At 31.6% G+C, this 22,539-nt stretch overlaps 11 protein-coding genes across 11 annotated transcripts; 3 read left to right on the top strand and 8 right to left on the bottom strand.

The window, feature by feature from the left end:
* Positions 1-30: 30 nt before the first annotated feature.
* On the bottom strand, positions 31-1,572 carry ATP2 (F1F0 ATP synthase subunit beta; the record flags this gene model as incomplete). Its single annotated transcript, XM_004181300.1, has 1 exon — positions 31-1,572. One exon carries the CDS (start codon positions 1,570-1,572, stop codon positions 31-33), a length of 1,542 nt encoding a protein of 513 aa, XP_004181348.1.
* An 836-nt stretch (positions 1,573-2,408) lies between these two features.
* PRO3 (pyrroline-5-carboxylate reductase) lies at positions 2,409-3,263 on the bottom strand (the record flags this gene model as incomplete). Its single annotated transcript, XM_004181299.1, has 1 exon — positions 2,409-3,263. The coding sequence occupies one exon, from the start codon at positions 3,261-3,263 to the stop codon at positions 2,409-2,411; it is 855 nt and encodes a 284-aa protein (XP_004181347.1).
* A 662-nt stretch (positions 3,264-3,925) lies between these two features.
* Positions 3,926-4,525, top strand: ILM1 (Ilm1p; the record flags this gene model as incomplete). The annotated part of the gene is made up of 1 exon (XM_004181298.1): positions 3,926-4,525. The coding sequence occupies one exon, from the start codon at positions 3,926-3,928 to the stop codon at positions 4,523-4,525; it is 600 nt and encodes a 199-aa protein (XP_004181346.1).
* Positions 4,526-4,807: 282 nt separating this feature from the next.
* On the bottom strand, positions 4,808-7,021 carry SRB4 (Srb4p; the record flags this gene model as incomplete). Its single annotated transcript, XM_004181297.1, has 1 exon — positions 4,808-7,021. The coding sequence occupies one exon, from the start codon at positions 7,019-7,021 to the stop codon at positions 4,808-4,810; it is 2,214 nt and encodes a 737-aa protein (XP_004181345.1).
* A 534-nt stretch (positions 7,022-7,555) lies between these two features.
* Positions 7,556-9,064, bottom strand: RPN3 (proteasome regulatory particle lid subunit RPN3; the record flags this gene model as incomplete). Its single annotated transcript, XM_004181296.1, has 1 exon — positions 7,556-9,064. One exon carries the CDS (start codon positions 9,062-9,064, stop codon positions 7,556-7,558), a length of 1,509 nt encoding a protein of 502 aa, XP_004181344.1.
* A 379-nt stretch (positions 9,065-9,443) lies between these two features.
* On the bottom strand, positions 9,444-10,850 carry STE24 (zinc metalloprotease; the record flags this gene model as incomplete). Its single annotated transcript, XM_004181295.1, has 1 exon — positions 9,444-10,850. One exon carries the CDS (start codon positions 10,848-10,850, stop codon positions 9,444-9,446), a length of 1,407 nt encoding a protein of 468 aa, XP_004181343.1.
* Positions 10,851-11,251: 401 nt separating this feature from the next.
* On the bottom strand, positions 11,252-12,148 carry TBLA0F02840 (TLC domain-containing protein; the record flags this gene model as incomplete). Its single annotated transcript, XM_004181294.1, has 1 exon — positions 11,252-12,148. One exon carries the CDS (start codon positions 12,146-12,148, stop codon positions 11,252-11,254), a length of 897 nt encoding a protein of 298 aa, XP_004181342.1.
* Positions 12,149-13,788: 1,640 nt separating this feature from the next.
* TBLA0F02830 (TLC domain-containing protein) lies at positions 13,789-14,700 on the bottom strand (the record flags this gene model as incomplete). Its single annotated transcript, XM_004181293.1, has 1 exon — positions 13,789-14,700. The coding sequence occupies one exon, from the start codon at positions 14,698-14,700 to the stop codon at positions 13,789-13,791; it is 912 nt and encodes a 303-aa protein (XP_004181341.1).
* Positions 14,701-15,376: 676 nt separating this feature from the next.
* ECM27 (Ecm27p) lies at positions 15,377-17,542 on the top strand (the record flags this gene model as incomplete). The annotated part of the gene is made up of 1 exon (XM_004181292.1): positions 15,377-17,542. The coding sequence occupies one exon, from the start codon at positions 15,377-15,379 to the stop codon at positions 17,540-17,542; it is 2,166 nt and encodes a 721-aa protein (XP_004181340.1).
* A 283-nt stretch (positions 17,543-17,825) lies between these two features.
* On the top strand, positions 17,826-18,140 carry TBLA0F02810 (DUF5137 domain-containing protein; the record flags this gene model as incomplete). The annotated part of the gene is made up of 1 exon (XM_004181291.1): positions 17,826-18,140. The coding sequence occupies one exon, from the start codon at positions 17,826-17,828 to the stop codon at positions 18,138-18,140; it is 315 nt and encodes a 104-aa protein (XP_004181339.1).
* A 386-nt stretch (positions 18,141-18,526) lies between these two features.
* On the bottom strand, positions 18,527-21,865 carry CPA2 (carbamoyl-phosphate synthase (glutamine-hydrolyzing) CPA2; the record flags this gene model as incomplete). The annotated part of the gene is made up of 1 exon (XM_004181290.1): positions 18,527-21,865. The coding sequence occupies one exon, from the start codon at positions 21,863-21,865 to the stop codon at positions 18,527-18,529; it is 3,339 nt and encodes a 1,112-aa protein (XP_004181338.1).
* Between the last annotated feature and the right edge of the window lie 674 nt (positions 21,866-22,539).

Raw genomic sequence — 22,539 nt, 5'->3', positions numbered from 1 at the left:
AATGGCATCGTTATAAATAAGTCAATCTTCTTATTTGGCGGCTTCAGTGGCTAATTTTTCAGCCTTGGCGACAACATCTTCAATACCACCAACCATGTAAAAGGCATTTTCTGGTAAGGCATCGTATTTACCATCCAAGACATCCTTGAAAGATTTGACAGTTTCCTTTAATCTGACTAATTTGCCTGGGATACCAGTGAAAACTTCGGCAACAGCAAATGGTTGTGATAAGAATCTTTGGATCTTTCTGGCTCTTTCGACGGTGATCTTATCTTGTTCAGACAATTCATCCATACCCAAAATAGCAATAATATCTTGTAAAGATTTGTAGGCTTGTAAAGTTTCTTGGACCTTAGTGGCGACGTTGTAGTGTTCTTCACCAACAATGGCAGCATCCAATAATCTAGATTTAGAATCCAATGGATCGACAGCTGGGTAGATACCCAATTCAGAAATACCTCTGGACAAGACGGTGGTAGCATCCAAATGGGCGAAAGTGGTGGCTGGGGCAGGATCTGTTAAATCATCGGCTGGCACATAGACGGCTTGGACTGAAGTGACAGACCCCTTCTTAGTTGTGGTAATTCTTTCTTGTAATAAACCCATATCGGTGGCCAAAGTTGGTTGATAACCGACAGCGGATGGAATACGACCTAACAAGGCAGACACTTCGGAACCAGCTTGGGTGAATCTGAAAATGTTATCGATAAATAACAAGACATCTTGACCTTCTTCATCTCTGAAATATTCAGCAATGGTTAAACCAGTTAAGGCAACTCTAGCTCTAGCTCCTGGTGGTTCGTTCATTTGACCGAAAACCAAGGCGACCTTAGATTCACCTTCCAAGTTAATGACACCAGTTTCTCTCATTTCACGGTACAAATCGTTACCTTCTCTTGTTCTTTCACCGACACCAGTGAAAACAGAGAAACCACCATGAGCCTTAGCAATATTGTTAATCAATTCTTGGATAAAAACAGTCTTACCGACACCGGCACCACCGAATAAACCAATCTTACCACCTCTAGCGTAAGGGGCTAATAAATCGACAACTTTGATACCAGTTTCCAAGACTTCGGCTTCAGTAGATTGTTCAACAAAGGTTGGTGGTTCAGCATGAATTGGCTTTCTTAATTTGGATTTAATTGGACCTCTTTCATCAATTGGTTCACCAACAACGTTAATGATTCTACCCAAAGTTTCTCTACCGACTGGAACAGAAATTGGAGCACCGGTATCCAAAACTTTTTCACCACGGACTAAACCTTCAGTACCGTCCATAGCAATAGTTCTAACAGTGTTTTCACCCAAATGTTGAGCAACTTCCAAAATTAATTTACCTTGTGGGGTCTTAATTTCCAAAGCGTTCAAAATAGCTGGTAAGTTTTCTTGATCGAATTGAACATCGACAATAGCACCAATAACAGCTCTAACTTGACCAACGGCAGGAGCAGCAGTAGCCATAGTTCTAGATGCAACAGCATTGGATCTGATGGCAGGTAAAGCGTGCTTCGAAGTGGCCAAAAGGGCAGACTTCGAAGTAGCTACAGAATACAATCTTGGTAGCACCATCTTTTATATTTGTTTTTTTTTGTTGTTGTTGTTTAGTTTTAAATTATAACTTGCAATATGAATGTATTAAATCAATGTTTTAGTTTGAATATATATTTATAGGAGAGTATTGATAGAATATTACTTTTTTCTCTAAAATTTATTATACGGTCAAAAATTATCCTTAATAATTTCTGGTTTTTTGAAATCAGTATAATAAAAGTAAAGAAAAATCAATTGACAATACAATAACAGCAACCGTTAAGCAAATAAGGGATGAACCTATTATCAGTTAATAGTTGACTTTATATGATACTATTAGTATATCTTTCGAATATATCTATCTCTGAGGGGTTAACAGAAGTAAATAGAATCAAAAGAACTTATAACTGTTAAGAAGTAAGAAAGTAATAAAAGAAAAAAAGAAGTAAAGAATCAAAAACCAAATAGAAATAAATCAAAATAAAATAATTGAAACGATCACCCAATAACACCAGAAACCCTCAGTCCTTAATTCTGTCGAATTGTTCGAGATGTTAAATAACAACATCCACCCTTCTTTGGTTTAAACCATGACCCCTACAAGATCTCCGCCGAAATACGGTCGACCAAAAAAGACAACGCCGGGGGTTACCCGCGCCGGCGAGATCGGCGAACACGTGGGCAACTTGGCACGTGATCTAGTGGTGGTCTGGCACGTGATCTGCTACGAGAAGACATATATTCAGACAGCTATGCAAGATATATTTATTAGATATGTACGATGAGAGTATATATATGTATCTGTATATGTATATTCAACGTATAGACGTATACTGTATACATGTAGATACGAAGATAGCAAAACCACAGTGCAACTACTTCTTCTTACCTAGCTGGGCGGCGACATTTGCAGCTTCTTCAACACCACGGATGATACCACTCTTGACACCTTTATCTTCCATGACACATAAACCTGCAATGGTTGTACCGCCTGGAGTACAAACTTGATGTTTTAATTCAGATGGGTGAGTACCACTCAATTCTACCATCTTGGCAGTCCCTTCCAAAACTTTCAAAGCACATTCTTTACTTTCCTTCAATGGGATACCCATCTTTATCCCACTTTCCATTAACCCCTCTAGCATCAATAGGACGAATGCTGGACCGGAACCAACTAAAGCTGTAGCAGCATCCATGTTTTTTTCTGGTAATTCAACATATTTACCAACATGACTAATTAATTCACAGACTAAATTCTTTTCGTTTTCAACAATGTGTTCAGAATGAGCAACTACAGCACAACCGTAACCGTATTTAGCTGGAGTGTTGGTCATTACACGAGAAATCTTAGGGGAATAGTATGACAGCCCATCGATTGTCCAACCGGCAGCTAACGAAATGATATGTTGTTCACCGATGAAAGGCTTAATATCATTCATCACAGATTCAACCAAGTATGGTTTTAATGCTAATATGATGACTTTGGATTGTTTAATAGCAGCAGAATTGTTACCGTAAGTTGAATCGATAGTGATACAGTTGGGAGATTCACCTAGTTTGTTGATCATATCAGTAACTTGGTCAGCGGCTTCCTTATCATTGTTACATGTAATTATCTTACTTGGGTATAAGGATTTGATTTCAGAAGTACATTTAGGGGCACTGTAAATGGCTGAGAGGACAGCAGATCCCATCACACCACATCCTAAAATAGTCAAAGTATAAGTCATTGTAGATGTTTCTGTTGTTGAAATCAAGTATATAGGCTCAATTCACTCGGAGATGAAGAGTCTTGTATTCAAATTAAGGATTGTTGTATTGATAATATTACATCCATGAAATATAATACTACTACTACTTGAAATGTATATAGAGATTCTCCCTACATTATTTTTTTCGAGATTATTTCCGCGGGTTTTCACGGAGAAATTCGGACATATATTAATTTTCCTTAGAGGATTTACTGTCAAATTTTTAGATAATGTTTAAATATTATTTAAAATTTGCATCAATAATTTTTTTGTTATTTTTTTTTTATGGTATTTTCTAAATGTTAAACATAGTTCAATTATTAATTTATGAATTTGCAAGATGTTTAAAATTAGAATGTTATTCATATAGCCTTATTCCGTCATTAGATGTTCATCTGCCTTATATTATCATTTTTCGAATATGCGACGCGTAAATATCGAAATTCTTGAAAAAATTAAAATGAAGAATTGATCGGTCTTAATAATCGGTTTTTGACGTGTTTTAGTGAATATCTTTTACCTATTTATGAAATATCGACTTATAAGCCTTTCAATATATAGCTCATCCTCGATTATACATAATCTTTCAAATAGTAACTAAATCAAAATCAAAAAATTAACAAAAAAAATAAAATAAAAAAATGGCTGTATTATCTTCTGTCAATATATTATATTTAAGAGTCGCCACTCTACTAACAATAGCATTCTTCTGCTTTAAGGATGTTAACAGTATTTTTAATAACTCATATTATTTGGTTCTAACCAATGCTCTAGATTTGCCAGAATTAACTTTATCTCAATATAGTGCACAATTAGGTTTATTTGGTTTTCTATTCATCTTATTAGCCATATCTGATTTTATTCCATTATTAGAAAATAATAAAACTTACTTTTATTCAATTGTTCCGACTAGATTGTCTCTTTTCTTCATTGTTGCAGGTATTTCTTATTTATCAACAAAAAATTACTATTTGCATAACAATGCTGTTTTTATATATTGTTTTATTGAAGTTTGGTTGAATTTCCTAATCTTCAGTGCGTTAAGAGAAGAAAGAAATGAAGATTTCAGAGTCTCTCATCAATTTATGCAGGATGGGATTGTTGATGACGAAACCTATGATATGAAGGCTGTTCAAGAAGTTGAAGATGATGAAGATAATGAAGATAATGAAGATGACGAAGATGACGAAGATGATGAAGATGATGACGATGAAGAGGATGAAGAGGAAGCAGAAGATTAGTTCGAGCCAATAAATTTCAGAAACCAATCATTTATTCTGGCTACTAGCCGAAATATCTTTAGCATCTATATGTAATTTTATTCCATTCTATTCTAGGTTGAGGTATATATAAAATAAATACATATTCTATTATAGGTTATTAAACAAAAATAATTAGCGGAAAAATTAATTGATTAATATTCTCAATCTCAACATATACAGATGTTTAATTTATTAAAAAATGAAAAAAATTTCTATAAAGAGATTGTAAATATATATCACAATATATAATTCAATAAATTATTATTCTTTTTTAATACTATTTTCAGAGTTTTCAATATATTCAGATACAATAAAGATAATAAATTCTTCAATTTCTTTAAACTCATTAAATTTAGTGTCAAACGATATATTAGATAGTAGATCACTGTATTTGATTGAAACAACGGCATTACAATAATTCGGACTCTCCAATAAGATATCAAATGTACCTTTTTCGGGAATATTTATTACAAATTTGGAACTCCATGTATTTAGGAGCTTATTGAATGATTTAATTTCGTTTGAAAGTTTCATTATATGTCTGTCCATTATGCATTCATCGTCTGCCTTTCTATTAACAGCAACTTCTCTAATCACACAACCTTCAATCACATCAATAATATTATCGGTCAAAATTTTTCTTAATAATACTTTATAATTGTTGTGTCGCATGCTACCCAAGATTGGCCTAATCAAAAGAATATCTCTTTCAGGAACTAATTTATCAGATCTTTTAGCAGAGGTTAATCTCTCTCTCAAAGTCTTTTTAAATATCATAGTTAATAACATCCTAAATGTAATTAGCATTAATAAGGCTCTTTTGTCATTAGTTCTTGGTGCATCTTGCTCATGATTAATCACTGTATCATCTGTTAATTTTAAATATTCAATTTCAAATTTCTCCTTGGGTAATTCAATAACAATTTTACTTTCAGCTTCAAGTATGACACCATATGAAATTAATAATGAACATTCTCTTTTCAATTGATACATCAGTTCTTGTTCGAAAATAAAAGCCTTTAATCGTTCAATTTGGTCTCTAATATCCCTTGAATTTTCTTTGCCATGTTCAGCATTATCTACAAATATTTTCCCTGGTGCTGTCTCACCACTTAATATATAATCATCTTCACCTTCGATTTTCGTATATATACGGATTCTAATAAATCTTTCATTTTGTTTAGAATCAAGGCTAATTTCATTTTCGTTTCTATCTATAGGCATCAGTTCAAGCCTATTAGTTTCTGGGTTGGCCTTTAATCTAGCTGTACCCTGATCATATCTATAAGTGGAACCAGAGTCTTCATAACCATATTTAATACCAAGATAACGTTCACCAGTGGAACGATCCCGAAGTTTAAATATTACGTCCTTATTTCCAATGGATTTGGATAGATTATTCCAATACTTATGTTCTTTAAATAATATATTTTTTAATTTAGAATGAGTTTTTTTCAAAATTTCAGATGATTCATCTAGAGCTTGTAATTTCCAACCTCTATCTAATGTCTCTAAATGTTTTAGTTCAGCTTGTGACTTACCTTCAATTAGTATATGATCACTATTAAGGGACCCTGTTGGTACAGTTTTTTTCAAATATGGAGACATAGAGGAGGTTGCAACAGATTCTCTTGTTGCAGATAACAATAAAGATACAAATTCCAAACTTAAAGATGTTTCATTTAATGCCATATTAATATTCTCCAGCATTTCTTTACGTATTTTTATAAATCTCTCCTGTGTTAGTTCAATAGTATCATCCTTATTGCTGCCGTCTAATAGACTCCCATCTTCTTCCTCCACATTTGTATTGCTAATATCATCTTCATCATTACCTGTAGGATGAAATCTTGAGCTATTTTGTTCAAGTTTATTGTTTCCAGAGATTACATTTTTATCTTCAAAATCAATATCCATCGCATCCGTATCGGATGTAATTTCTGTGTCTAAGCCAATCTTGGTATTATTATTTAGTTCGCTATTTATTTCTTCATGAATTGAATTAATATTTTTGCTTTTATCCTCAATATGTAATGCAAGATTATTGTTCATATTTTCCTTTGATATTTCATAGCGTAAGCTCTCTTCTGATAGATCCGCAAATCTAAACCCAGGACCTTGTTGTTTCAATATTAACGGAATTAATTGAGTTAGAGGCATTTGGCCAAATATCTCATGAGGGTTGTTAATTAACGATTCACCCATATAAGTTGGAGTTGTGTTCGAAGTTGTGTTGTCATTACTTAAGTCATTATTAGGTTCGATTTCCGAAGACGTTAAGTTTGGATTTGTCCCAGGTGTATTAGAAGATTTATAAATAGGTAAAGTAATCAAATTAGGATCTAATGCTAAATTAATTCCTTTTACTTCAGTTAGTTCAATATTTTCATGTTTTTCATTAGATGTCTGGACGGTATGTTTATCATCTGCGGGGTTTTGAATATTCCCTTGCACTTCATCAATATTGTTTTCCATTATATAGGGTGCATATAGGTTGAAATAATTTTTAAACTGTATTAACTGGAGTTATAGAAATAACTTAGCCGGTATATATTTTTGTTACAAGTAGCTAATGTTTTTAGGTATGAATATTTTTTTATTAACGTCTCTGTTTTGATATTTTCAGCAATCATTAGCGCGAGTTACATCTTAACTTACGAATACGTATGAGATAAAATTCAACGGAAATAAAATATTACTTTTCATTAGAGCACATTGGCACTAAGTAGAATACGAATAGAAATACACATTTATGATTGTTAATGTGATGATAATTAGAAGTAGTTATATACACTGAATAGTTTAAAATATAAATTGTATATAAGAGTGCAAATGAAAGTGTTGGTAATTCAAAAAACTAAATATTGTACAGTTCTGATTTCGTCGCGTGTTTAAAATATTTGATATTTTTTACCATTTACTTTTTTTTCTAAGACAAGGTCAATTCTTGTAATCTTTTTCATTTAGTTATTCCTAATTTAAGGAGAGATAAAATGATCGAACAATTACCTATAGGAAACCTAAATCTTCTAAATCAGAAAAGTCAGATAAACCATCTAAGAGTTCATCATCCAATAATTCATTATTATCTTTGTCCTTATTTGTCTTTTTACTGGCTGGATATCTCATCGCTAATAGAGATTCATCATGTAACTGATTAACGAATTTTATTCTTTCATCGAATGCATCTTGTGGTTCATTAGTACCATAAACATTTAGTAATTCGGTAGTTTCAATATAGCCTAGTTTGTGGTTAATTTTAGCTTCCAGAACACCATCTCTAATGGCACGGGAGATCATGTATTCTACAGTTTGTTCGGAGTCTAAATTTAATTTAATACAAATATCCTTTAGTGAAATTTTTTTATAAGTTAACGATATAATTCTAATACCAGTTTTAATAACATTTGATCTTAATCTAACACAGAGTTGATAATTACCATCTTTAATCAATTGTTGTTTATAAGTTGCGATAGTTGATGTAAATTTTTTCAAATCACCCAATTTAACAGCTTTAGAGATATGATAATAAGGAGTTAAAGATTTTTGCATGCTCATTTGATTAAAGAAAGATAATTCAGGGATATCACCCATCAGTAAATCTATGCAACAACGTAATTTATTGACTTGTTGTAAAAATCCTAAACTTTTGGAATTGTTTGGAGCTTTTCTACCTGCAGCAATAATGTATTCATTTGCGCTTGAATAATCTAACTGAATTGCGTAGATTTTAGATAAATAGAAATAATAACGAGCTTCTAAAGGACTTGAAACATCATTAGTTGGATAATCGACTTTAGAGACAAAATCAGCTGCAGACTCCACTTCACCAGATTTTAAATAATTTCTTAAGATCAGATTAATTAGCATTGCGCGTGTTTCATTATCATGTTTCAATGAGGCAGTCTTTAAATACTTAGTCATGCTAAACGATATTGAGTTATCATTGAATTGTTTTGGTATAGATTCATCACATATCACTATATAAAACCATAATTTGGCATTAATCAAATCCAAAGATCTTTGATTATAGAAATTTAATACATTTGGTAACACATCATTCTTGTTAAATTTACTCAAAGTCTCAAATTTTTTGGAGTCTAACAAATAAACTTGAACTAATAAATGGATGAAACTGTTGATTTCAGATGAAACTTCGATTGTTTTATTATTGATAACTTGATAAAAAGCTGCAGGATATGATTCTCTTGTTTTATCAGAATCGTTGACAGAAGTTTTAATATTTTCATTAACCGCAGTTAATAAGGGAATTTTAAAAGATGAAGTATCAGGATATAAGACGTGTATTAAAGCAGAAAGTGTGGACTGATTTAAATGCGATTTTCTTAAAGGACTCAATTCCTTTAAACCTCTCCATATGTAACGAGTGTCCAGAGTGGTCGTAGTCTTAGCAATTAATTCTAAGACATCTAAGATGGCTTGGACAGATTGATCTTGGGTGAATTCTTCAATTGTAGAATCACCCACCTCATCGATTTCCATTTTATCACTATCCATTTTTTTATAATTATAATTCAATACCTACTTGGTCGTGACTCAATCTTTTAAATTGGACGATTTGGCAAACTTACTGTTTTTATACTATTATTGAATTTTATGTAAGTAGAGCCATTTCATTCATATCTTCTAGGTGGCAAAATAAGATTTCCCTTTTTCCGGAATGAATTTACCCGCACACTATTTTTGGGAAATAACCAGAATCTTAGAATGACAGTAATATTACAGATTTAAAAACAAATAATGTAGCTTAAAAACAATGTAATATATTATGTAAAAAAAAAGAGGTTGAGTTAGATGATGATATAAATAGAATAAAATAACAAAAAAGGAATTATTTAAGAAAAGGCAATTAAAATAAAGATAGTGCAAAAATAAATTATTCTTTCTTCTTTTCACTGACGTAACCTAAAGCAGATAATCTTTCAGCTAAAGTTGGATGAGAGTAATGATAGCTTGAATATAATGAATCGACATTCATAGTAGATAGATTTTTAATTTGTAAATTAATTAAAGCACGAGATAAATGATGAGTGAATTTCAAAGATTTAGCATAGGCATCAGCTTGATATTCTTGCCATCTTGAAAGCAAACTAATACCAAATTGCATACAACAATCTAATGGAGTCAATAAATCATTGAATAACATGAACCCAATAATTGTTGGGAATGTAGAAGTTAGAACAGTAGAATTCTTAGATGAAAAAGAGGAAACCATTTTTTCTAATAAAAATTCATCAGTCTTTTCACCGATAAAGAACCCAAAAGAGTTGTAGAAAGAATTATTACGATAAACACTGGTGAATAGAGAGAAAATGACAAAGATATGGATTTGACTGAAAATAACCATGTTCAAAACATGGTTCTTTTGCCAATGGCCGATTTCATGAGCCAAAACAGCAGTAATTTCTTCTACAGTACTTTCCTTGACTAAAGTATCATAAAGAACGATACGTTTACTTGTGAAAGGTAGTCCAGTGAAATAAGCATTAGAATGAGAAGATCTCTTAGAGCCATCAATAACAAATATTTTATCCAATGGGAAGTTAACTGAGCTAGCTAAGTCTTCGATAGATTTCTTTAACTTACCATCTTCTAATGGAGTAAATTTATTAAATAATGGCATAATAAACACTGGGATTATAGTCATAGCCAATATTTGAACCACAAAAATAAATAAACAAATGTACCATAAGAAATTGGATTGGAATTTATCGAAAATCCATAAGAATAAATATAAGACTGGACCACCGATCAAGGTAGCCAAACAATTACTCTTAATCATATCTTGAATCCATAATTTAACAGTCAACTTATTAAAACCGAATTTTTCTTCCAAGACAAAATGATGATAATAAGATAACGGTAAGCCAATGATATTAGACAAATTTGTCATTAATCCTAAGAAACATAAACTTTGGGCAATTGTAGAGACTGGGGCAAATCTAGTAGGTAGATAATTGGTTGCTAGCATAACACTGGTATTCCATAATTTAGGTAATACATCGTACTTAATAAAGAATAAATTTTGAAACAAGCCAAAGACGTCTGAGAATATAGAGAATTTGGCCTTTGCCTTAGAATAACGTCTTGATTTATCGAAGGTATCTTGGTCGATCTCATGTTTCAATACTGGTGGTAGAGTTTTAATATTTAAAGCCTTATACTGGCGTAAAGTTAAATATGTTTCGAAGGCAAATTGGCCAACTGTGAATAATGTGATGATGGATTTCCATGGGATGTCTGCACTGTCAAAGGCAGTCTGAAGTGTCTCGAAGATAGCCATTCTTTAATGAATTCCAAGTAACTTCTTACTGTTTGGTATGATGCTATATGAGGAATGGATAGTTTATAATAAGTGAACAAGCACACTTTCTTAAATACCCTAGATAGTCAACGATTAACCGCGTTTGATGGACGTATTGTAATTTTTCACTCTTCTTAACACATCCGAGCTGTTCTCTTTTCGAAATTCCATAACGAAGAGACCATTATATAAGCTCGGCCGACAAACGGCGCACGGCCGGCCATATTCCTAACACGCGTCACAAAATATGCACCATGCTGTGTCATAAAAGGAATTAAAAAGCAATTTACTGACTGTATAGAATGTATAGAATACGATGTGTGTAATATAATGTATTTAGAATTGAGTAAGCTAATAGAAAGCTAAGTTAAGTTCAAAAATTAAGGTTTTTTCAGTTTGAAGAGAAGTTGTTTGCGACTCAGTTTTCTGACGATGCGCACCATCTTACTAAACCAATAGACATTTAAGCCATTCATCATTGTCATTATCACAATCAATAAAGTTGTCTTAAATGCTGGCAGATCTCGTTTGTGTTGATATAGTTGTTGTAACAGTAAGAATTGTTGATAGGGCCCCCATACCAATCTTGTTAGGACAAAAACCGTTACTAATAGGGTAGCATTGAGGTAATTAATCCAATTGGGTATGAGATTATGATTGGGATAATTTTTTGTCAATGCAATGATGAACCAATTAATATTGGTAAAAGGCGTGGAAGTTTCATATGCTAAGAACGTGCTGATCCATGGTTGAACGAAAGGATTGAAAGTAATTAATGTTAAAGCAAACGCACCCATAGCATATAGAATATATTCTATCTCGTAAGTGTGTATATGTGTCATCCCCTGGACTATATCCCAAAGAAAATAGCCCATGGTTAATGCACCTACTAATGATGAAATTTGATCTGTATAGGCAATAGGGTTAATATCTGTCACAGGGATCCCCCAAGTTATTATTATACATGTAAATGATATTAGGCATTGAAACATTGAAACCATATGTAAGTCGAAGTTAAGTTGAATTGTTTTATGATAGAGACCATTATAATATTTGCCAAATATGACAGAGCAAGTGATTGGTGCTACTATAGTTGATATAAATTGGTAAACTGAAAAAGTGGTTATGATCTCATGTAAATGCAAATAAAATAAATTGGTGGAGTTTGGAAACCACGAATATTTTAAAAATGGGTCGCTATATCGAGCATTTTCCAAGTATTTATTGGTATTTTCAAAACATGCACTACCAGTTTTATTCTTAACTAAGAAATTCATTGAGTCAGTTGGAAGGACATTCGATAAATCTTTATTATAATCGTTCATTATGGCTCGTTCACCTTTCTCTAAAATTACATTTACCAACTACGTTGTTCACAATGTCCCTCCATGCTCTAGCCAGAGGGAATATAGCGTGTTGTAATTTGAGGATCTTCTATATATATATATCCGAATATGTGTTTGAATTAGAAAGTAAATCGATATGCCTTGATCCTCGAAATAAATGTCATTGACCAGCTCGAGCCGTGTGTTTACTCGCAAGTTAACTTTAACGGGTCAGAGAAAAGTGATTTAATTATCCAGCTATTTAACTGGAAATAAAATCAAAAAGAAATACCTAGTAATTACGAACTAAAAAAGGTAGCTGCGTAGTAAAAAATTATTAAAGTAAATCAAGTTGGTTTACCACAGCCAACCAAGACTCTTTTATGAATGTTGGACCAAGGCTTTCACTTTATGAGGATACAGATGAACTATTCGCTAATACACATTTTGCTCTGATCCTAAATACCGTCTCTGGTCTATATTTTTACTGGTCCTCCCCAACTCATCTTCTTAATTGTGTCATCCCCAGTTCTGATGATTTAAAGGTACACTACATGTGAATAGATTAGGTTACAAAGACGATTACCAAGTACGATTGTTCTTAAAACGGTTAAGGTTTTTTTTTCTATAACCTTTTTTTTCCTTACTTAAACAATAGTTTTCTTTTTTTTATTTTTTTTAGTTCATTTATCCTCTAGCATATCGTTACATTTCTGCCATATACAGATCTGGTAAAGCCCTTATATTACTATGGATCGGTCATACGATACTAAACGTATTGGAATCCTTGAAATGCCCCCACCTATACCCAGATTCAGTAATTAATAAGAGCATGAGATGGTTCATGTATACTTCCACTGTGGAAGAGATCTTGTGATAGTCATGTCGTTTGGCATAAAAATGAGTGAATATTTCTTTATTCTATCCAACATTCCAATACCTTTAAGGTACAAAGTTCTCTCATGGATAAAGGTTGGTAACCATTATAAGTAACTATGCCCGCGAATGGAATCCCAAATATATATTTCTACAAGTAGTGATTGCCTATTAGAAGATGAAACGAGAACCGAGACAAGGATGTATATAAATAGAAAAAAAAAGTGAATTTCGACAAAAAAGACCAAAAAAAGGGGTAGTATAAAAATAAGCTTATTTCACATTTCTATTTTCTTTAGCCGATAAGAAGAATCTTAGTAATTAAATTGGGCATGGTATTAATCCAGTCGGTTAAATATTTGATACCACACCGGTTTTTCATAGTCTCTTGTTAATAATTTTGTAAGAGAAAAAGTATGTGTGAGTGAAATTGAAATTGATGATGACGGAAAACAGAAAATATAATGAAGTGATATTAAATCATCTTACAGGCTTTCTGCTGTCCCTTCTATAGAGTGAATTATTCAAGTATTATATAATACAAATTGTAATAATAGCTTAATGTAGGTGAATACTAATACAAATATTAAGAAACAGAAAAAAAAAATAAAGAGTAAAATATTGAAATTAAATGATGAAGAAGCCCGTGAAGCTAAATAAAATGACATAATAATATACAAGAGTAATGAGGATTGTATCGTTAGACTGTAAATTGTTCAATCTCTCTTGGAAGATTTAGTCTCTTTCTTGCTACCCATGGCCATCTTTTTGACAATTCTAATCATTTTTGAGAACCAAAATAGATTCAAACAATTGAAAAGAGTGTTTAATAGGAGTATCAAAAAGGTATGTACAATAGGGACTTGATATCTTGTAATCCAAATTTGCTTTGATAGATAACCAATTGCTGTGAACCCCCAAACAATTCTAATAGAGAAAAACACAGTCATCAATAAAACCCCATTGATAACGTTCAGCCAAACGGGAACCTTAACCTTGTATCTGAGCAATTGAGAAATAAACCAATTGACATTAACAAATGGTGTACTAGCTTCCACTATCAAAAATTTTGGAACCCAATTTTGAACAAATGGATATAAACTAATACCAATACAATACAATGATCCAATTGCATGGGCTAGGAATTCAAGCCCATATATATTATAGTTTGAAACACAGACGATAAAATCCCAGATGAAATAACCAACACTTACAGAACTTACCATAGAACACCATTCATTTTGAAACGTTGCCACGTTTAAGTCAACTGGTAATCTAATAACAGGTAATACGATGGCCACTGAGATAAATGCTTGAAACATGGATACTATATGGACATCAAAATCCATTTTTGATTTTCTATTTTGAATAGATGTATAATTCTTGCCAAATATTAGATGATTTAGATATGGTGCTATGAATATATGGATGAACAAATAAAAGGCAAAGGAGAACGCAATTTCATGCAAATGCTTTAGATATAGGGATTCAGATTCAGGATACCATGAAAATTTTAGTAGCGGGTCTGTTAGTTGATACACTGCAATAGCAGGATCAACTTCAAACCCATTGTTGTTTGTAGTTGATTCAGCAATCTTTTCTACTGCAATAGTAACATTTGATGACATTTCTTATTATCTGGTGAAATTTATAAGCCAGTTGTTAACCTTCACTTTGCGTTATGTGGTTAAGATTCAAGATGAAGTGTATCTCAGCTATTTATAAAGTTTACACGTCTATAAACAAGAGTCCTAAATAACTAAGATAACCTGCCCCTGAAGTATATCATTCTCATCATTTTGAAACCCGAATCAGGATCACTATTAGATTGTTCTTGTGTTTGTTGAGTAGATTGTTGGAAAGGTCACTTCTCTTTGGAAATACTCTGCGGCTTATTCTGTAACCATCCAACATTCCAAATAATTTTTTTCGGTGTTTTGTTGTTGCTATGTTTTCTGAACAGGGTTTTCAGGGGTTGACTACTTCATATTTCAGGGTTGAGTTTTGGGTATAGGGTTAGTTGGTTATAGGGTTTGGTATGTTACTTGTTAGGGTTCGTTGGGTTAGTATTAGGGTACAAATCCCAAATTCTCTTTCATTCGGAATTATTCCGGAATTTTAAGGTAGTAAAGTATACTTTTTATTCAGCCACTATTAGTAACTTTGAGGTACAAGAATGTATATATTGAAGTATATAAGAAAGGATTTACATTGTTTTTAAAGAATGGAAAATTATGTGATTCCGAAAATTATAGCTGTTGAAACATTTCATAATTGTTCCATACATGTACATGATATAAGATAATGGATTTTCTTTTAAAATTAGCTCATCCAGAGCTATTGTATGCTAATTTAACAGGAGTATTCAATTTCATATTACCAAGTATATTTCATATCATTCTTTCATTCATATTATTGGGTATTTGTGCCTCGGACTTTTTATGCTCTAATGTTGCCACTATTACAGATTCTCGTAACCAGAGTACAACAGGAACCTTGATGAGTATTCTATTATCATGGTGTAATTCATCTCCTGATTTATTCTCTACTTTTATCAGTTGGACTTCTTCATCACCCAAACTCATTGCTGAAAATGATCTTGAAAATTCAAACGCAATATTGCTGTCGATAGGTGAAGTCATTGGAGCGTGTGGTATTATATTGTGTGTCGTTATAGGTTCCATATTTATTATCATCTCTAATGTTCATTTGGATATTTCTGATTCACAAAGGTTTACTATATTGATTGATTTAGTTATATCCTACTTTGCGATATATTCTCTTTTCACAATTTGTTATAGAAACAAAATCAATTTTTTGGATTGTATTGTGATGTTGACATTATATTTGATTTATTTGTTTACAAAATTGAAATTGAAACATACTAAAGATAATTCTTCATCAAATAGAAACAACGTTGATCAAGAACAAGGCAATATACCGAATGCCAATTCATACGAAGTCACTGATGATGAGGGGAATTTCCCAAGTTATGTGAAGCCAAATATTATCACAGCAATGGATTTTAATAATTTGTTGTCAATTCTGGAAAATAGCACAACAAGTTCCATTGGAGGAAGTTCATTCTTAGGGGGTACAGAACTAATTACTTTAGAGGAAAGACCTAGTGCAACATCTTCAGTTAACATGTTGTTAGATACTCCTTCTTCAAGACCAGCCTCAGCACCAACTATTCATGAAATTTCAAACAAATATTCAGATAATCTTCCAACTATCTATAATCCACCCAATACTTCTCCAGGTAGTTTTGCCCCATATTACGACACCCCAAAGAGCAATACCCCCAATAAGAATATTATCACTACAGACACTATCGTTACCACAACTCTTCCCAAAAGGAAAACAAGACTGAGGAAATTTAAAAAATCTTTTAACCGAAAATTATTACCACATTTAGCAAATTTCAACAATAAATCTAAAATTGATAAATTTTTATCAATTATTACAATACCATTTGTGATTATTCTTCGTTTATCAGCTCCGCAATTTGATTCAATTATTGACTATAATACTGAATCGAAAAAATTTAATTATTATTCTAATGATTTAATATTTCTTTTAATTCAATCAATAATATGTCCGATTTTCACTCAAGTATTACTTTTCTCATTAATTGCTAAAAAATTATCTTTAATTTTTTGGATAATAAATTTTATCATCATTTCAATCCTATTAATTTTAACATTAAACTTTATTAGAAAATTAATCAAATTCAATAAATTTTCATTGACTTTAAGTGACAATAACGCTTTCATGATACAGGAAAGAGAAACAGATTATAGAAATTTAGAGACGTTGCATAGATTAATTACAGTTATTTTTTTAGCAATTGGTATAATAAATAGTATCTTATGGATAGCTATTTTTGCAAATTCATTGATTGAAATTTTAGAAAAATATCAAGAGATAACAGGAATTTCAAAAGCAATTTTAGGTTTAACGATTTTTGCATGGGGTAATTCTATCAGTGATTTATTATCAAATATTGCCATGTGTAAATTATACAAGAAGTTACCAGAACATGATCAAGAAAGCATTTCTAAGATGGCCACGAAATTCTTTATAATCTCTTGTGGGTCATGTCTTGGTGGTGTTTTATTAAATTCAATGGGTGGTATTGGGTTCAGTGCTTTGATATCTATATTGTTTGTTAAAAAATACAACGATGGCAATTGGTGGTTTTTAAGATCAATAGAATTGGTTCAAGCAAGAACAGAAGCAGTAGATTCAGAAATTGACTCACAAGCATCCGGTCCCTTGATGGACAAAAAATTTTTAGTTTCATGCATCTTTATTACACTTCAAATTATATATTTAGGTGTATTTTTTGGTTCCCCAAAATCAATTAGAAAGAAATTTGTATCAAACATGAAATTCATTGGTATTTCAATGTGTTCTATTTGGGGTATTGCAACATTAATTAATGTGATTTTAGAAGTATATTCATAATTGCATGATTTATTTTTACAGGCATTTATTTACATGGATAAGAATTTTTATAAATTGGCATTATAATTAGTTATAGACAAAAGCATAACTGGATATTTTTTCTTGATATAGGACATATGTATTTGCAGCATTGTAATAGTATTAAAAGTTAAAAAGAGAATATTTTTCCTTTTTTGTTTATTAAAAACTAAATTAAAAACTCCGAATCTTTTTTCTATTTTACGAATTTATTTTTCAAAAAGAAAAGTTCAAACTAAAATATACATCAGTAAAAATAAAAAGTATGGAAGGAAGCAATGGTGAATCTGAATGCGATGCATTTGAGCAATATTATTTAGATAGGCAAGATGCGCTCCAAAATTCAGCTGTTCAAAAAAAAGAGCAAAATACCTTAGAATATAGTAATGAACATCTTCAAATACAAGCGGAAGAAATTTACTTGAGAAGCATACCTAATCAAGCTTTACCAAAAATGAAGCCTATACCAACTCCAAACGGTCAACGGCAGGTTGAAAGAAGGAATCTTGAAAATGATGAATCTTTGGAATCAAATACAAGCATAAACTCATCTACTAAAAGAAGAAGGCATGATGAGTAATTTTTCAATGCTTTCATCACACCAAAACTTTTTAAACTTTTCCCTTCCGGCTTATATTTATCTAAATATATATATATATAATAGCAACACAAAATAGTTATAAAGATTAGAGGCTCAGAAGTTTCTTTTCATTTACGTGGTTAATTCAATTTTCAGCAATTTATCCTTTATTTTTTCTATCATCTGATTCCTGCCTAATAATATATAGGATTTTGGAAAAAATGAAAATTCTTAATAGTCTATGAAATACAGAATGACAATGATATATAAAACAAATAATGTACAGATATTTAAATATATGTGTATTTAAATAAAATTAATGCAATAGGAAGATATAAATCTAATGGTGCTATCGAAAATGTGTATTAAGTCATCCTCTTTTAAAGTTAAATATTAACAAATTCGTCCCATGATCTTACTTCTTCTGGAATGGTTGCTTGCAATGAATTTAAAGTAGTTAATTTTTCTTGAATCTTTTCTTTCAATGCTTTTGTAAATAAAATAGCTGTGTTTGGTTCATTGAATAATGAGATACCAAAATCAATGGCATTTCTTCTCATTAAATAGTTAACATCATCAATACTGTTAGCTCTTGATTTAGTTAAATTATAAACGGATTTAATATTGTTGTTTTGGAATAATTCACGAATAGCTTTCTTATCATTAATTGGGAAATTTAAAATGTTAATATCAACACCGTTAGAGTAAAACTTTAGAGCTTCTTTAATTTTATCATTGGTAACAAACAACTTATAACCAAGTTTAGAGATAATAGATACAATATCAGCCAAACTGTTAAATGAAAACTCATCACCACCAAGTAAAATACCATCACCTGGTAATGGGACATGGAAGTTAATGGTACTTTGAATAGCAGTCCAATAACTTTCAATTAGGTTTTTACCAAAGGCAGCAACTTCACCTGTAGATGCCATTTCTACACCTAAGAAAGGATCAGCACCAGCTAATCTTGTAAAAGAAAATTGTGGAACCTTTGTACCAACATAATCGTATTTCTTATCTTGCATCAAATCAACTGGTTTTGGGATATATTTTTCACCTAAAAAGGCTTTAACAGCAATATCAATGAAATTAACGCCTAAAACTTTTGAAACAAAAGGAAAAGATCTTGAAGCTCTAATATTACATTCAATAACTTTACAGTTATTTCCATTAGTAGAATGAGGATCATGAATAATTTGCATGTTAAATGGACCAGTAATATTGAAAGCTTTGGCAACTTTATCAGCAACAGTCTTGAGGGTAGCTTGCAAAGTGGTAGAAAGTCTTTGTGGTGGTAACATTAAAGTAGCATCACCTGAATGAATACCAGCATTTTCAACATGTTCAGAGATGGCATGCACTAAAACGCTACCTTTATAAGCTACTGCATCCACATCAATTTCGTATGCATTTTCAATAAACTTAGTCATAACAACTGGATGGTCCGGAGAAATGTCACTAGCCATAGTTAACTTTTCAATTAAATCTTTATCATTATAAACAACATTCATAGCAGCACCTGATAAGACATAAGAAGGACGAATTAAAACTGGGTATTGAACTTTATTAGCAAATGATTTAGCACTTTCGAGTGAAGTTAGTTCATTCCAAGCAGGTTGATCAACTTTAATGGAATCTAAGATAGAAGAAAACTTGTGTCTATTTTCAGCATTATCAATATCCACTGGAGATGTACCGAGGATGTTCACAATATCAGTTTCATATAATTTTAAAGCAATATTTTGTGGCAATTGGCCACCCATTGAAATAACACAACCTTTAGAGTTTTCAATTTCATAAATATCTAGGACTCTTTCAAAAGACAATTCTTCAAAATATAATTTATCAACTTCATCAAAATCTGTAGAAACTGTTTCTGGGTTGTAGTTAATCATAATTGTTTTCAAATTTTGTTCTCTCAATGTCTTTACAGTATTAACAGCACACCAATCGAATTCCACTGAAGAACCGATACGATAAACACCAGAACCTAATACCATGATACCATTATCATCAAAAGAAACGTCATTTTTAGTAGCGTTATAGGTAGTGTATAAATAATTAGTATTAGCTGGAAATTCAGCAGCAAGGGTATCAATTTTCTTAACAAATGGAATAATGTTAAAGGACTTTCTCTTTTCTCTAATATGTAATTCATTTAATTGAGTAGTATCTTTTTTGATTAATGTGACGATTTGTTTATCTGAGAACCCTAATTTTTTGCTTTTCAATAATATTTCATGGTTTAAATCTTTGAATGTCAAAGTTTGTAAATATTTATACATTTTGGATAAGTTTTCTAATTTGAATAAGAACCAATTATCGATATGAGTTAATTCATGTAATTTTTCAATGGAATAATTTTCTACAATTAAAGCTTGAGCAATGGCAAATGGTCTTCTATCAGTTGGGTATTTTAAAGCATTATCTAAATTGGAGCCGAATTCATTTGATGGTTGGAAACCCAAGATTGATGGATCGATTTGTCTTAACGCTTTTTGGAAGGCTTCTTCATAATTTCTACCAATAGCCATGACTTCACCAACAGATTTCATTGATGAACCAATATGTTTATCTACATGTTGGAATTTAGAAAGATCCCATTTTGGAATCTTACAAACAATATAATCTAAAGAAGGTTCAAAATTAGCAACTGTTGTCTTCGTAATTGGGTTTGGTAATTCAGGTAAATTATAACCAAGTGCGATCTTAGCAGCAGTATATGCCAATGGATAACCAGTAGCTTTTGAAGCTAAGGCAGATGAACGAGATAATCTTGCGTTGACTTCAATAACTCTATAATCTAAACTATTTGGACTTAATGCATATTGGACATTACATTCACCCACAACACCTAAATGATTAATAATTTTAATAGCAGCAGATCTTAACATATGAAATTCCTCATCAGATAAAGTTTGAGATGGTGCTAAGACAATAGAATCACCAGTATGAACACCTAATGGATCAAAATTTTCCATATTACAAACAGTAATACAATTCCCTGCATTATCTCTAACGACTTCATATTCCACTTCTTTCCAGCCTTTTAAAGATTTTTCAACCAAGATCTGTGGAGATAATGATAATGATTGAGATGCCAATTGTTTTAATTCTATATCATTTGAAGCGAAACCTGAACCAAGACCACCTAAGGCAAAGGCAGCTCTAACAATTACTGGATAATGAATTTTATTAGCGGCAATTAATGAATCTTCAATAGAATTGCAAGCAATTGATTCAGCAATTGGGATATTAATTGTATTCAAGGCCTTTGCGAATAAATCACGATCTTCTGAAGTCTTCAATGTATTGATTGGTGTCCCCAAGACTTTTATATTATATTTGTTAAAAACTCCTGAATCATGTAATTCAATACCGCAATTCAAAGCAGTTTGGCCACCAAAGGTTAACAGGATGGAATCAGGTTTTTCCTTTTCAATGATGTAAGTTATATATTCTGGAGTAACAGGCAAATAGTACACTTTATCAGCCAATAGTTTAGAAGTTTGATTTGTAGCAATATTTGGATTAATTAAAATTGTGAATTTATTGGCTTCCTTTAAAGCCTTAATGGCTTGAGAACCACTATAATCGAACTCACCAGCTTGACCAATGGAAAGACCACCTGAGCCAATAATTAATACTTTTTCTATGCCAGGTATTAGAGAAGGATTGTATGACGCCATATTATAGATGGAAGGGGATAATGGTTCAGTCATCTTTGATTTAATTAAGTGTGGGATTCACTTTAAGTTGTTTTTTTAGTATACAGCAATCAAGATGGAAGAAGATTGACAAGTATTTTGGTTACATTATAATGAGTTTATATAACTTTTGAGAAACTATAGATGTGGTGTAATGTTGCTATGGGAAATTACTATTAAGATCAAGATACCACAAGTAAAAAAATAAAAAAAAAAAAGAAGTACATATGATAGTATTGCACTAGATAACGTTAGAATATTACAATGGTGATGTAATAGTGTCTTTTCTGTCATAGTTGTTTTTTTTGTTGTATCATACAAAACAAGAGCATATAGGATTGTAATAGAAAAATTGAAATATATGGATTAAAAGGGCCTACTTGAAATAGTCATTTTAAAAAAAAAATAGCGATGAGCAATATTCCGAATTAAGCGATTTTTTTCATAGTGTCAATTTTCCTAATTTTGTTTGATGAGTCAATAACTTAAAAGAGAAATGCTTATGGGTTACTCATCGTTCGAATTAGGAAACTCAATGACGAAATGAGAGGCAAAAGTAGAGTCACAAAGAACCAGCCGGACAGAATACCATGCCAATCCGGACACTGGGCACGTGATGCGTATTTTTTTCCTTTAAAAATAAAACTTCTGCCCTTTCGGAAAAATATGCAAATTGTGAAATTATCACG

The sequence above is a fragment of the Henningerozyma blattae genome, chromosome 6 (genome assembly GCF_000315915.1).
Source record: "Henningerozyma blattae CBS 6284 chromosome 6, complete genome".
NCBI classification, from domain to species: domain Eukaryota; kingdom Fungi; phylum Ascomycota; class Saccharomycetes; order Saccharomycetales; family Saccharomycetaceae; genus Henningerozyma; species Henningerozyma blattae.
This window is presented reverse-complemented; position numbering and strand designations above follow the sequence as displayed.